This window comes from Lonchura striata, chromosome 2 (assembly GCF_050655825.1).
Source record: "Lonchura striata isolate lonStrDom1 chromosome 2, ASM5065582v1, whole genome shotgun sequence".
NCBI lineage: Eukaryota > Metazoa > Chordata > Aves > Passeriformes > Estrildidae > Lonchura > Lonchura striata.
The window spans coordinates 86,674,810-86,689,047 of record NC_140704.1 but is presented as its reverse complement, the minus strand read 5'-3'; the positions used below and the strand labels follow the sequence as shown (position 1 = coordinate 86,689,047).

Here is a 14,238-nt window from a genome sequence, read left to right as displayed (position 1 = left end):
GCCCTGTTGTGGCTATGTGGTTCTCTTCAGGATCTGTTCAGACTCCCAGATGATGGCTCCTGCATGGGGTGCTGGTAGTGCTGGCTGGAACACGCTGATGTCAGCGGCTGCTGAGATCCCTGCACGCTTACGGTTGGGTCCCCGAATATAAATCAAACCCCACAGCTGAAGAGGGGGAGAAGGGCATGGGAGAAAAGAGGTGACATTGCCAGTGGCAATCCTTTTCCATGCAATCCAGCACAGCAGCACTGGTTGGGTTGGCATGGCTCATATTGTGGCCTGTGGGCATAACAGCCAAGGTTGCAAGTAGGAATCTCTGAACAGCTTTAGACTGAGGTCCTATAGGTACTGTGCAAAAACCAGAGTGGCAATTTCATCCTGTATTAAAGTCTGGGGGAAAGTTTTAGCAGGTGGTTTCAAAGTCTTTGGGAAAGGCAGGTGGTGTTACAGGAAAATAACACAGGTTTTTGAGCAAGTGCTACAAAACCTGTTTTAGCCTCATTGACAACTAAAAGCTGTGATTTTTTTCTCTCTTTTTTTGTCCTCCACACAATTTAGTTTTTCTGAATGTGGTTTTGTCCACTTCTTTGGTGTCATACACTTCTAGCATGTTGTTTATATGATTAATGAGTTTTACCAAGGAGGTGTTGTGTCCTATTTTGGCAGCTCTCCTAAAGAAGAAATTAGTTTCCTTCCTTTCCCATTAACATTATGCTACTACCACTCTGTACGCAGTCACAGTATTTCATGACAGTCATCAAGAGGCTCCTTTTCTTGGCAATGTCTTGTGTTTCTTTTCTGTTTTGCCTAAAAATACATGCTTAGATTAAACCATAATTTGCAAAAAAACCCATCTTGTCAGGTTAACATCTTTCTGTCACGTAAATTTATCATGTTTTTCTTTTGCAGCAGTTTCTGTCTTGAGCTGCTATATGAGACTACTGATTTGTGCTAAGTCTCCTTTGTTCAGGCACTTCACTCATCTAAAGTTTTCTACCAGACATACCCCAACCATGACCCTGTATCAATGTCTGGTTATTTTCCCTTCATTCTGACACCTGCCACAGCAAATGTCAGTCACCAGGGAGTGCTGCCCTTTGCTGACACTTGAATATCTCAAGGAAAGGAGGGCTTCTGATCTGTAAAGGAAATGGCTCCTCAGAGTTGCCAGAGTATGCTCCTATTTCACCTCCTTCTTTATTTTCAAGCATGGCTGTTGTTGGATTCTCTGACAATAATCGGCTCAGATTTCCAGGGCTTTTCAATGTGTTGTTAAGGCTACTTTGGTGTCTGTAATATTCCCGTGGGTCAGTATGTCAGAGGCACAGGACTGTCATGGGTTATAATTCCTCATGTTTTTGGGTGGTACTGGACATGGTTGTGTGATCATGCCCTGGGCTCCTTTAGGAAGAGCTATGCCCATCCTAATGGTTGAGAGAAGTGATCCTTTTTCACTGCTTGGCACTGGTGACATCATATCTGAAGTTCTGGTCCAGTCCTGGACTCCCCAGTGCTCAAGCAATACAGTTTTAAGTGAGTGAGTCCAGTGAAGGGCCACAAAGATGACTGAGAGACTGGAACATCTTTCATTTGAAGGCAGGATGAGAGAGCTGGGCCTATTCAGCCTAGAGAAAAGAATGCTGGGGGTGGGGGATAGATGTTACCAACATGGTTTCTTTTTCCCTTGATTTTTTTTTCAAGTTGGGGAAGGAAGTGCATGAACTATTCAAGAAATGCACACATCATGGATTCATACAATGTCATCCTGATGCTTGATTCTCTATTCTTTTCGTAATAATTGCTGTCCTTTTATTTGTCCTTTCAGCCCCGGCTATCATTCATTTTTTATCAGAGCTATTCACAGTGAGTCTTGTATCTTTGTCAGAGGATGTAATAACTAAGCTTAAGCCCACTTCTGGAGGTGTTCTAAATTCTTCATTCCTATTTTGCATTTATCATGTTGGATTTCATCTGCTATGGCCCAGTCACAGCAGTATGTATCACTTCTGCAACTTTTTCCATGTTTTGCTGATTTTGAATACCCCGAACAGTATTAAAACCCCATCAATAATTACCACATCACTGTTCCACTCCTTTATTTAAACATTTAGGATGACATTGAATAAGTGCAAGTCCTCTGAATCAGTCCTCTCAGTGTAAAAACTGACTATTTATTTTCTGCTCTTACTTTCAACTTTTTCATTTTACCAATCTAATTTTACCTTAGTTCTCTGGAGCTGGCCTGGTGTATAGGCAGTATGGAAAACAAACATACATAATCATGAACTCTGATAAGATGCTGAAGCATGTTTTATCGGACCTGATGTTTCAAAATTTCTCAGCACTAGTATCTGTGGCTTTATATACTTGTGAGCTAATATATTGGAACATAAAAATGTACCACAATTATTGTTTAGCATGATGTAAACATATCCTTTAGCTTTTTTTCCTGATAGAGTACAGTCATTTTTATTTGATTGTTCTGCTTTTCTTTTGTTGGAATTAACGGTTTCACTTTCTCTTACAATAATTGATAAAATTCACTGTTAAGCTTCTTTTATGTCTAATATGTAGAAAAGACTCCTTGGATGGCCTGAAGTGTGGTATATTCTTCTTCTGTAGTACTAGCTCCTTTGATTTTTTAAATTTAAATTAATTGCTGTCATTGCTCATATTTTCTGTGTATGTGCAAGCATGCATATATTAACATGGATTTTCACACCCTTTCTAATTAGATTAAGTTTTTACATATTTTATGTTTCTTTCACAGTTGTGTATGTCTCTTCATACAAACTCTGAAAATGTTTTCAATGTATGTTTTTATTCAACTACTTTAAAATTTGAGGTATGGTGCTTGGGTGTTGTAAAATTACCTCCTTAATAGTCCATGTCATAATGGAGTTCATTGCTTTGGACTTGAGTCTGTTTACATATATTGTATCATTATTTGGATCTTTCTACTTTTAAAATGTGTTAATTTAATTGCAGTTTAGACTTCTGAATAGGATGCAGCATGGTCTTAGCCAGAATTAAATACATTTACTTTTATGATGGCATAGAAACACAAGGCTTTAGTTTTAATAACATCCTATATCTTTATCGCTGTCCTTAGATCAAACAAACAAAAAAAAATTAGTAAGATAGCATGAAAGTGGGTATCAACTGTCCCTTTAGATAAAATGCTTGCTGTGATGATCTGGAATTACTGTTGCAATTCTAGGTTTCTGACCTTAATATTTAACACAGTAAAACACAAGAGGGAAAGATAACAAGGATGAACAATGAATTCACTATGTCTGATGGTTTTCACTTTTCTCATCACTGAAAAAACAAAGACATGGCTTATTGTAATCTGGTCCAGTTAAGAGTGAAATCACTGCCAACAGGTGCCATTGTTGGGCTATATGGTGCTTTATGAAGTTGTCTTTCTGCTTGCAGGGATTTAGCAATGGTGCAACAGAACAAATCTGTCTTCTTGACTGCTTAGACTATAATGTAGCTGAAACAAGTGTGGAAAGATGCTGCAGAAAGATGAGAATTAAGTGAGGAAAGGAATGATGGTAAAAAAAAGGTGCTAGGAGGTAAAACAAATTTTTCTTTTCTGAGTGTGTTCGGGAATAATCTCAAATCTACTAGAAATGATGGTAGCTCAGTCTCCTCTTTTTGTAGCAGGAAGGACGAAAAATTGTTATGATTTGGTGGGTCACTGCTGATGTTCCTTTGTCACCCCTTCAAAATTTTATGTCTCTTTTACTGGTCACATGCAGTGAAAGAAAAGTTTCTGTGACACAGAAGGCAATCACACAGTAGACAGCATGCAATCAGTTTGTATCTTGATTATTTCAAATATGAATTTTCCTTCCTTTCCAGGAGTCTTTCATCTTACTATCACATTAATATGTGACTTTAGGAGCACATTTGAAGGTCTCTTATTGTAAAATTATTTTAAAATATCCATTTTAGTGCAATCAACTTGCTTTTATTCTGTCCAATTTTGCTAATGGTTGTTGTTAATTTTTTGGCAGAAGCTGCAATGACTGTTTCCTGATGACATTTAAACCCAGACCTGTGATCAAAAGAAAGGGATTATTACTTTGAGAGTTCTCTATGATTAAGAACAAGGCATGATTTGCAGAGTTGTTTACTACTTCTATGACAATTATTGGAAAATAAAACTTTATGTTTGGTAAAAATAGTGAAATAGTAATTTATTCTGGACATGATTTTGTGGAGTATATCACAAACAAATCTTCTTGAGGTTTATGGCATACCAGGCACTTGGGAAACCATTATTTTTATACAAATTAATATTCAGCTTCTTTTGTGTTTTATCCTGTTGTTGCTCAAAGTTCAACTTTCCTCTCCCAGTTCCCTTCTAACTAGGGAATGGCTCTGCAAGGCTTCTATTTATATTCTCACTGGGATTTCAGTTATTTTTCTGAATTGTCTTGCTTTATTTTAAAGTCAGGGAGACTACTGTGTCATAACTGCTTTATCTTTTTCTTTTCCTCTGAAGCACTTTTGACTCTCAGCACCAGAGCACAAGAGCGTCCTGCAGGGTAAGGCCATGATCCATCTAGCACAGCAATGTGTCTCCAAGAGTTGCAAGAGAAGCTGCTACAAAAAGGCAGCATGCCAAATTGATCACTTTGTGTGCTCAGATTCCTTCACACCTTGGCCAGCCTCCACCTGTTAGTGACAGCAGAGGGTGCATTTCCCTGCCCTGTTTTTTTTTTTTGTTGGTTTATGGGTAAAGTGTCGATGAATTAGTTTAATCTCTTTTTGATTCTGGTAGTGTAAGTTCAAGAACATCACTATCCACTAAGGATAGTGGCTTCCTTTTCACCTTTTCGCAACCAACCCTCTACTTCCATTAAGTGCCCTTTCTTCTGGTGTTTCAGGGTTTGGTGAGCAACATTTCCACCTTCACTAATTCAATGCTTTCATAATTTTAGTCTTTTTATCGATGACTCAGAACAGAAGCTGATATTCATACTCTAAATTTTTTTGTTTTACGTGTGTAGCTTGTTTTATTCTTTGAATATTGCCCAGATAGAAATTTAGGGACTGGATTTCAGAATTACAATGGCAAAGAGCATTACATATTTGCAACGTTTACACTGCCAACACAAAGTTCTTAATATACAGTTTATAGCTTGTATAAATACCCTTCTGTTGCCATAAAACATACATTGTATTAAACACAGTATTTGTAACTAAATTTTAAGATTAGTAGGTTGTACCAAATCTTATTAAACCTAGCTATTTCTTTAGAAAAGCTAGAGCATCTTCTGTGCAATTGGGTATACAGACAACATTTGAAAACAATGGCTGAAATCTAAGTGTCTTCAAAGGAAAAAGTCTTCAATTAGCTGATGATTTTTGTTCCTTTTACACAGTAATGTGGAAACTGATCTTGAAAAACCTCTGAAAGTGATCCTGTCGTGGGCTGGCTACTTAGTTTTGTAGTCTTATCAGTTTAATTATGATTATACAGTGAAAAGCCATCATTGTTGCAGTTCCCCCAAAGAGCTGCAGATATTTTATTAGCTGTAGCCTCACTACTGCTGGCTGTGTCCAAAGAAGTGCTTTTCCCTAATTTATACTGAAATGGTACATTTAAATTTGCAGGCTGGATTCAGTGCCAAGGTATCATGCTCCTCAGGGAAAAATTCTGGTCAGAGTAACATAAGCTTGAGTGAATTTTACTCATGCCAAGCCTGTTATGATTAACCATCAGTGTTAAAAAGGCTGTCTAGGTGGGAAATCATGAGTCATTGTTGGAACATAATTTGTAGAAAATGAATGATCAGTATCTTTTTTACAGTTGTTCTCTGTGCCAAAGCAACATCCCCTGTGATACCCTGTGTTCTAGGAAAGACAATTTTAATTTGTAAGATATATTAAAATTTCTACTCCATGTACTCTTTACAGTTAAGGCAACCCCACTGAGGAGTAGAAACTGGTGGCACAAGGGATACAAGATGTCTCAGAACAGGTTGTATCCACAAAAACCAGCATGGATTCATGGCTTGGGTCCACTGTAGTTTGTGTCATCAGTTCAAACTAGTGACATTACCAATAGCAATGTCAGTGAAGCACCAAATATCAACTTCATACCAGTTCTCCTAGCTGACAGTCAACAGGACAGACTAAAGGCTGTATAAACAATGTAGATCTAGAGCTGCTGGGACAAAACTGCCAACATGAAAAATGCTCAGAATGGGTTTAACTTAAAGAAGAATCTACTTCTCTATTTTGTGCAGCCTGAATCTTTCTATTTTGCACACTGAAGATGTTTAGTCATAGTTGCATTGTGTTCTGTGACAAGAAAGAGTTTTTGTAGGAGTTCATGATCATCATATCCCACACCATGGTGTCATTTTACCATTTTGTGTCCAGCTCTTTCCAGTGGCATCACTGAAGCAATCTGTATGTGAACTTTTGCCACCCTTCTGAAAGCAGCTGCACAAAATCTGCAGGAAAATCATCTGTTGTGTACCCATCCAGGCAGCTACATTACAACAGTCCACCATCCTTTAATTTGCTGTGGAAAGAACTGCCTACATAGTAGATGACAACGTCACCCTGCTGAAGTATGGGAGAAGAAATACAGAGAGCCCAAAACCCACTCAGAATTTGCTAAGCTCTGACAGTCAAGAGTGCTGGGCCAGAATCCTGGATAATGCTCGATCAAAGCAGGAAAGCCAGATACTTGTGTGTAAGATGTTGCACCAGTGTTAACCAAAAGTGAATGTTACATGCTGTGATGCACACCATCACTGCTCAAGCACTCCCATCTCCAAGGTATGGATAGCATAAACTCCCGGTATCTGAGAATCAGTGTAAGTTCAGATCAGGACGAAAAGCACATTTCAGCTAGGCAGTTGTAGTAATGACCCACATGAAAGACTGCTTCCAACATAACAGCAACAGGCCTTGTGATTGTTGCACAATTTGGTGGAACAGGCTACTTTTAACAGTGTCAAAAATAGTGCACTGTAAATTAACTCTGTGTTTACTGGCAGGGACACACACCAAGTGTAGGCAATGCTGTGATCACTGGCATTAGCAAGTCTTGCAGTGAGATTGTCGGAACCCCGGGTTTGGCTGGGGTTCCTGTGTGGTGGTAGAGCTTCTCCTCCAACCCGCATTCCCAAAGGAAAACTCCACAGTCTCTTCTTGTTCGGTCTCAAGATGTTTTATTGCTAGTTATCTAACAGATTAAGTTCTCGGGCTGCGGCCCTTTGGTCAGCGGCCCAGGCAGAGAGGCACACACTTCTGACACCCTGACTGTCTGGTGTCTTCTTCTCCTCTCTCCCCGCCCAGGGCTGCTGCTATCTTTTATATGATATATTACATGTAACATGTTTACAATTATTCCCCAATACCTATTACCTACGTTACCAAGTGTTTTTCTATTCTAAACCAATCTGTGAGTGCCAACATCACCAAGAACATGGAGGCAAGGAAGAAGAAAGAAGAAGGATGGGTTCAGCCCACTTTCCTCCATCTTAGAACTTCTGACCCCCATGTACAAAGTAAAAACCCCCCTGTACACTACCAAAAAATATTTCCCTCTACTTTGTGACTACATTTACTATACTATCTAGCACTTTGTGACTGCTTGTTCTACCTTCAAAGTTGGTAATTCATTCCATGGTTCAAACTCGAAATCACAGCTAAATCCAGCTGCCTGCTGGGGTCCAGACTGCGTCTGACCACGGCCTGGAGCCTCTAAAAATGTCTGAGAGGCATTTTGAGTTCCCACATGAGATAATGGGGTCTTTCAGAGCTTGGCATCACTGCTTTTTAATGTTGTTATCAGCAATATTCTGCCAGTTCTTAGAAAATGATAATGGAAAGGACCATTCATGATAAAGATCAATGGTAAAGAGCAGTAAAAAGTAAAAATGGTGATCATTCTGCAGATTGTGACTCAGACCAAGAATTCTGTTCCTCTCTCTACCTGCTGAAAAGCCTTTGTGTGTTAACTTCTACAATATGAAACTTAAATACACTGGCGTTTCGAAACACGTTTAAAGGTCCCAAGTCTTACATACTATGTATGTCTGCGATCAAGATGAATGGTAGAAGCATCTTATTTGAGGCTACTTGGGGAAAACACTCTTCAGCCATTGTGAAATAGAAAAGCAACCTCTGTGACAAAAGGAGCTCTCTTGGGTCATTAGATTACTACTAGAAATAGGGGAAAAGCAGTGTGACAAAGAATTAAAGAGCTATTGATAGGTGCCATTTCCTACCTATATTTTGGAGGAGAGTTTCTGCCTTAGTATGACTGATAGATATCCTGCTTTGCAACAGCAAATTTCAAAGCTTCAGATATATGCAAATATATGTAATTATAAGACTTGATGGGTCATTTTTTTTTATCGAGTATTCTTTGACACAGTTCCTCTGCAACCCAGCCTATTTGAATATGTAATGTCAACAGTGGCTGAACCTCCTAAAAGTGTTCTCTGTTTGTAATTGTTGAATGTTGAAATTATCCATTTATTTTGACCAAGGAAAGTAGTGAGGTGATTTATAAAACAGTTATTTACAGATATAAAGGGAATTTGGAGCTGATAGAGCTGATATCACTAGCAGCATTGCAGAATGTCAAAATCTTGGACACATGCTTCGTAGCCTGTTTTATGTCAAAGTTGAAAAGCAACAGCATCATACACTGTCCTACATCCACTTGTAAGTTTGGAAAAGTACTTAGCATGTACCACACAAATGGAGTGGACCCTTTAGTTTGGCTATAAAGTCAGATATTAAAAAATATGCAAGTTATATTTTTTGAGACAAACCAGTTAAAGATGAATAATTTTTTTATTTTCTAATAATAAAGTTTTCACACATATGTGAATACCACATAGGTAATGAGAAAATTACCTATTTGGAAACAACAAAACCTTGTTTATATGAAAAATCACTAAGAATGGGGGTGTTTGAAATCCTTTCCCAGGACTTGGATCTGGGATTCTTCCTCAAACTTTTTTTTAATGTTAAAATCACAGAATGGTTTGTGTTGGAGGAAACTTAAAGATTAGCTACTTCCAACCTCTCTGACGTGGGAAGGGCAACCTTCCACCAGAGGAGTTTGTTCAGCCTGGCCTTTAGCTGGAAACATATTTTAGGCATCTGGTCTTACATGCTAGTTGGATATTTTGCCTTTGGCATCTGTTCATCTTTGTCTTGCAGTAAGACATTCTCTTGACATTCCTTGGTGCTGCTTATCTCATTATTTGGGTTTTCCCTATACTGATGCTGGCTTTCATGACAGAAGATGTAATTGCTTTAACATGATTTGTTCTCAGCAAAATCACATTTGCTATTACCTGTGTTTTTCTTAACTTTTGGGACTCTTGATTATGAATTGCTGTATATGCATTATTAGTGGCTGTTATTTCCATAGGAATCAAAGTGAAGCTGATGAGATTTACCCTTTTCCCAGCCTTTCAAAAGTACCTGCTATGTTTCTCTTTTCTAGCCTGCCAGAGCTTTCTACACCTTTCCCAAGTTTTAAAATTCCCAGTTGGTTCTGTCAATATCACAGCTGATTTTTTTCTAGGCCTGGACAGCTTTCAGCCGTCATATTGGCATAACCCTTCTCTTACTAGACCAAGTTTGTACACCCTTTTCTTTGCCGTTGGTTTTACTAACATCTGATCACTGTGAAAACTTCTAGGGAGGACTGAAACCAACGAGATATCAAACACTTTTGTTTTCTCGTGATATCTGTTGGTAGGTTGAAAGAGAGGCAAAGCAAAAGCTTTGCTTTTTCCTTGCTGTTTTTCTTGTTATCCCTCACTTCCTTTGTAGTTCTCTTTCATTTCATGCCTTGGAACTATTTGACTCTTGAGTATATGGGAGAGCTGACAGCATTGAAAAGGGTATGAATAGAAGGAGCTGGATTTATCTTAATGGAGGGATTGGAGAAAGATGAATGGATAACAGAAGTGGACATCTCCATCCAGTTTTGTCATTCTGTCCCTATGATGGAAAAGAATGCCTCCACTGTCCTGCAGGGGCACATACTTTCGACTTCAGTTTTGACTATGTAGTTGTCACATACAGATGGAAAGAATGCAGACTGGCACGAAGGGAAGTGAGCAGCAAATTACTCTTGCTCACACCTGCCTGGGAGATTTCTGTGTTCTCTACTGTGTGTATGAACTGCTGGATGGTGAATAGGCTTGCAAGTCAACTCAAGCTGATGGAAAGCCTTACATGGAGATATAATTATATACCAGCTGGCACATTTTCAGAATCGCCTACTTACTTATGTGTGCAAAACCTGTGTCCCAAATCTAGTCACATTTTCTCAAATAAGTGGTGGGGTTTGGAACATAAGCACAGCATCAAATATATATTTTCCTATGTGTAGCAAAGGAATCCCCTTTGCTGTTATGGGTTGGCTGTGCATTTTTTCCATAAGGTTACTTTGGACACTAGTACCCTTTAAAAGAAACTGACAGGAGATTCTGCATATGGACTGTGATTTTCTGAAGCTGTTTTTCATTATTAAAAAAATATATTACCTTAAAATATAGTGACTTTATGAATTTGACATAGGTCATGTAGATACTTATGAAATACAATCTTGTTACATCAAATTTCTTGGCTGAATTTAAGCTTTTTTTTTTTTTCGCATAAATTAATGTATATGATATAGTGAATTTTTAGGTCATCAGGATGTACAAAATCTCTCTGTACTGAAATTAAGGGTTTGTGAGGAGTTTGGCAGAGTGTTTCATAATGCAGGTCACAATGAAAATTGACCAGTCCTGGGATAACTCTTTACTTGTAAACAGAGTATTATAAAAATAAAAATTTTAAAGTATAAAATTGAAGTAAAATTTGAAAAGTTTGGAATATTCTCTAGGTCTGAAACCATTATTTAGTATCTTGAAACCACACTTCTTAAGTCTAATGGAATATTAGACTTAAAAATTAATTCTTCCTAAATCAATTTTCTACAGTGTTTAGCAATGACTTTCCCGTGAAAAACTGGTGTGTAACTTTATGCTGAAGACAGTTCAAAATCAAATGCTATTTTAAAAATCTTATTCCAAAGTGAATTTGACATTATTCTTTTTTTTTTTTTTGTCTTGGTGTCTCGCACAGGTATCATTTTTCTTGTTCATCATTTTTGTGGTGTACACCATGCTGCCCTTCAACATGAGGGATGCTATAGTTGCCAGCGTTGTGACCTCTGCATCTCACACGATTGTGCTGAGCGTCTGTCTGTCAGGTACAGCTGTTGTAAAGGAGCACTTGGTTTGGCAGGTAGGTGCTTTGTGGAGTTAATGAGTAACTGTGTGTTGAGTTGCCTGGTAAATGAGCCAGGAGTGCCTTAGTGGGTGCTTGGAATATAAACTTACTTCTGTCTTGATTTCTAAATTGCTAATTCACAGGTAATTTGCTTTCTAATAATGAGGGTGTCAGGAATGTTATGTCTTCCTGAATTACACGCACAAGTGGTGAAATCTACAGCTATGTAGCACTTACCATGTGAAAACTTAAATTTCTGAAAAAATATGTGATGCAACTGCACTGTGGTAGGTGCTCTACCCCTCTGGTTTGTAAAGAATGTTGTTCATCTCCTCACCTTATTAAGGCCTTCCAAGACCAAGGAATTTTTTCAAGTAGCAAAATATTATCTTTGACATGGTTCCTTTTGTGGGAACTCAAAATGTCTCTCAGACATTTTTAGAGGTTCCAGGCCTTGGTAAGAAGCATTTTAGACCCTGGCAGACAGCTGAAAAACAGCTGTGATTTTGAGTTTGAGCCATGGAATGAGTTACCAACTTTGGAGGTGGAACAAGCAGTCACAAAAGGTTAGATAGTATAGTATAAGTAATTACAAAGTAGAAGGGAAATTTTTTTAGTATTGTACAGGGGGGGTTTTAGCACATGTACAGGGGGGTTTTCACTTTGTACATGGGGGTCGGAAGTTCTAAGATGGAGGAAAGTGGGCTGATCCTGTTCTTCCTCTTTCTTTTTCCTTACCTCCATGTTCATGGTGATGTTGGCATTCACAGATTGGTTTAAAGTAGAAAAACACTTGGCAACGTAGGTAATAGGTATTGGGGAATAATTGTAAACATGTAATAGGTAATATATCATATAAAAGATAGCAGCAGCCCTGGGCGGAGGGAGAGACGAAGAAGACAGCAGACAGAGAGGATGTCAGGGTGTGTGTGTGCCTCTACCCAGGCCGCTGATCAAACAGCCGCAGTCCAAGAACATAATCTGTTAGATAACTAGCAATAAACTGCCTTGAGACCGAACAGCTAAAGCCTGCAGAGTTTTTCTTTGGAAGCACGGGTTGGAGGAGGAATTTCACCACCACATGAGACCCCAGAGCAAGGCCGGGGTTCTCACACCTTTGAATACGCTTAAGTCTGCTGGGTTAAAGTTCTGCTGTGAAGACATTGCCCTCTACAAGTCTGCTCTAGGTCTTGTCCTCCTTCTGTAACTCTCAGCCATTTATAGGAGTTTTACTGCCTCACCCTGGTTGATCCTAATGACTGAACAAGACTGGCTGGCTCCAGACTCCATGACATTGTGGGAACTCATCTGTGTTTGCAGTTGAGTCTTGGATTGTAACTCAACTCTGATAATCTACCACATGACATACTGCAGATTAATAATTTGTAAAAATCCAAATATTAGAAGTTGTTTTTCCTTTTACAGAAGATCTTTTAACTGGTGAATTATTACAGTTTTAGTTGTAGTGCTTTCATGATCTCAGCTGACATTGATAGACATTTTTATTTTTTAAGGAAAACATAAGATTTCATTCTGAAAAACAAAGACATGGGTTTGGTTTTTAGTATAGTTATGCTATGTTAAGGAAACAATTATTTTAACTTTCTCATCAAAATGATACTGAATCTTTAAAGTAAACATGTTTTAATAAACATACTAATAGAACAAGAAAGACAGACATCACACTATTTATTATGAATAGCATCAAGAACAAAGCAAATAATAGTTTTAGCAAATAACCATAGCAAATAACCTTTTGAGATACTTATGGCTTACTTCGGGAAACACTGTGCCTGAAAGTGATTTTACAAATGTTCTGCCTTGTAACTTGTTGTTCAGGAAAATACGTTTTTTTTCCAGTTATGGCTGCAGGAATATGTTATATGGAATACTGAAATTGAAGTCTGGTAAACAACATGTGTTCTGAGATGTAATTCTCTGTAGAAATTTTAAATTATGAGCAAGGTAGTTTTGATTTTCTCTTGCTGATTTGGATTCGTTGAGTGTTTTTTTTTGTGAAGGGTGCAAAGTTGTGCTGCATGTTAAGCAAGAACTGTGGTTATCTGCAGTTAATATAGTATTTAAATAATTCAGTAATACAGTTATTGATATTTGTAGTGGAAAAAAATCAGAGAATTTTACTCTTCAGTTTTTTTGTTAACCTATGGCTTTTATTCTGGGCACCAATACACTGTTAAAGCAGTATTAATGTTTGCCACTCCTCTAAAATTGTTTTGGGTTAAAGTTGCTGTTTGCAAAAATTATTTATTTTTCTTGCCTGTCTAGACTATTAACATTTAGTATATCTAAAACAATGCTTTCAGAAGATGTTGTATTTTTAGACATATCACCTCTACAGAATAAAAAGAAATAATTCATGGCCTGTGAGGCAAAATTATTGTCTTTCATCTCTTCTCTAACTTTCTGTTTCATTCACAAAGAGTGGCAGTCTTGCCACAATTTGTAAATTTGTTGTTAATGTTTAGTTTCTGTGTTGTTACTAGTTTTCTATTCTGTCTTTGTAAAATGTGTTAAGTGTTATGAATAACTTGGCAGTTACTGGAGGTACTGAGTGCACTGCATTCTTGCGAATTTGTGGGAAGGACATAATGATGCTCCCTCATTCAATTTCATTTGTCCTCTGTACATTTTAAAATTATTATCATTTATACTTTGGAGTGTAAGCAAAAAGTTGTTTTGTGCTCTTTGCTTTTGAAAATTGAGACTACAAATAAGGGCTTAGGCTAGAGATACTGATTGCACTAAAAAGAGAAATAACATTTCTCAGTGATATACCTTAAGTTCATATAGGATATTATAGTATATATATCTTATATCCTTCAGTAGAGAATACCTGCATCTCCCTTATAATTGCTCCCTATGTTTTGAGACTTCTGTTGTATCCTCTCTGAGCTTTCTCTTGGCTGAACAAACATTCTTTCAATCTCTTTCTTA

The 14,238-nt window shown here is 37.8% G+C and overlaps 1 protein-coding gene across 2 annotated transcripts in view; it reads left to right on the top strand.

Annotated features, from left to right (window-relative positions):
- ADCY2 (adenylate cyclase 2) overlaps window positions 1-14,238 on the top strand; it is a 203,942-nt gene that overhangs the window by 52,613 nt on the left and 137,091 nt on the right. Inside the window, exon 3 of one of the 2 annotated variants that reach the window (XM_021546893.4) lies at window positions 11,137-11,298. The exons of the other annotated variant lie outside the window; for it this stretch is intronic. Within the exon in view, the coding sequence (XP_021402568.3) occupies window positions 11,137-11,298 (162 nt within the window). The remainder of the gene's footprint in view (window positions 1-11,136; window positions 11,299-14,238) is intronic. 2 annotated transcript variants of the gene reach the window in all.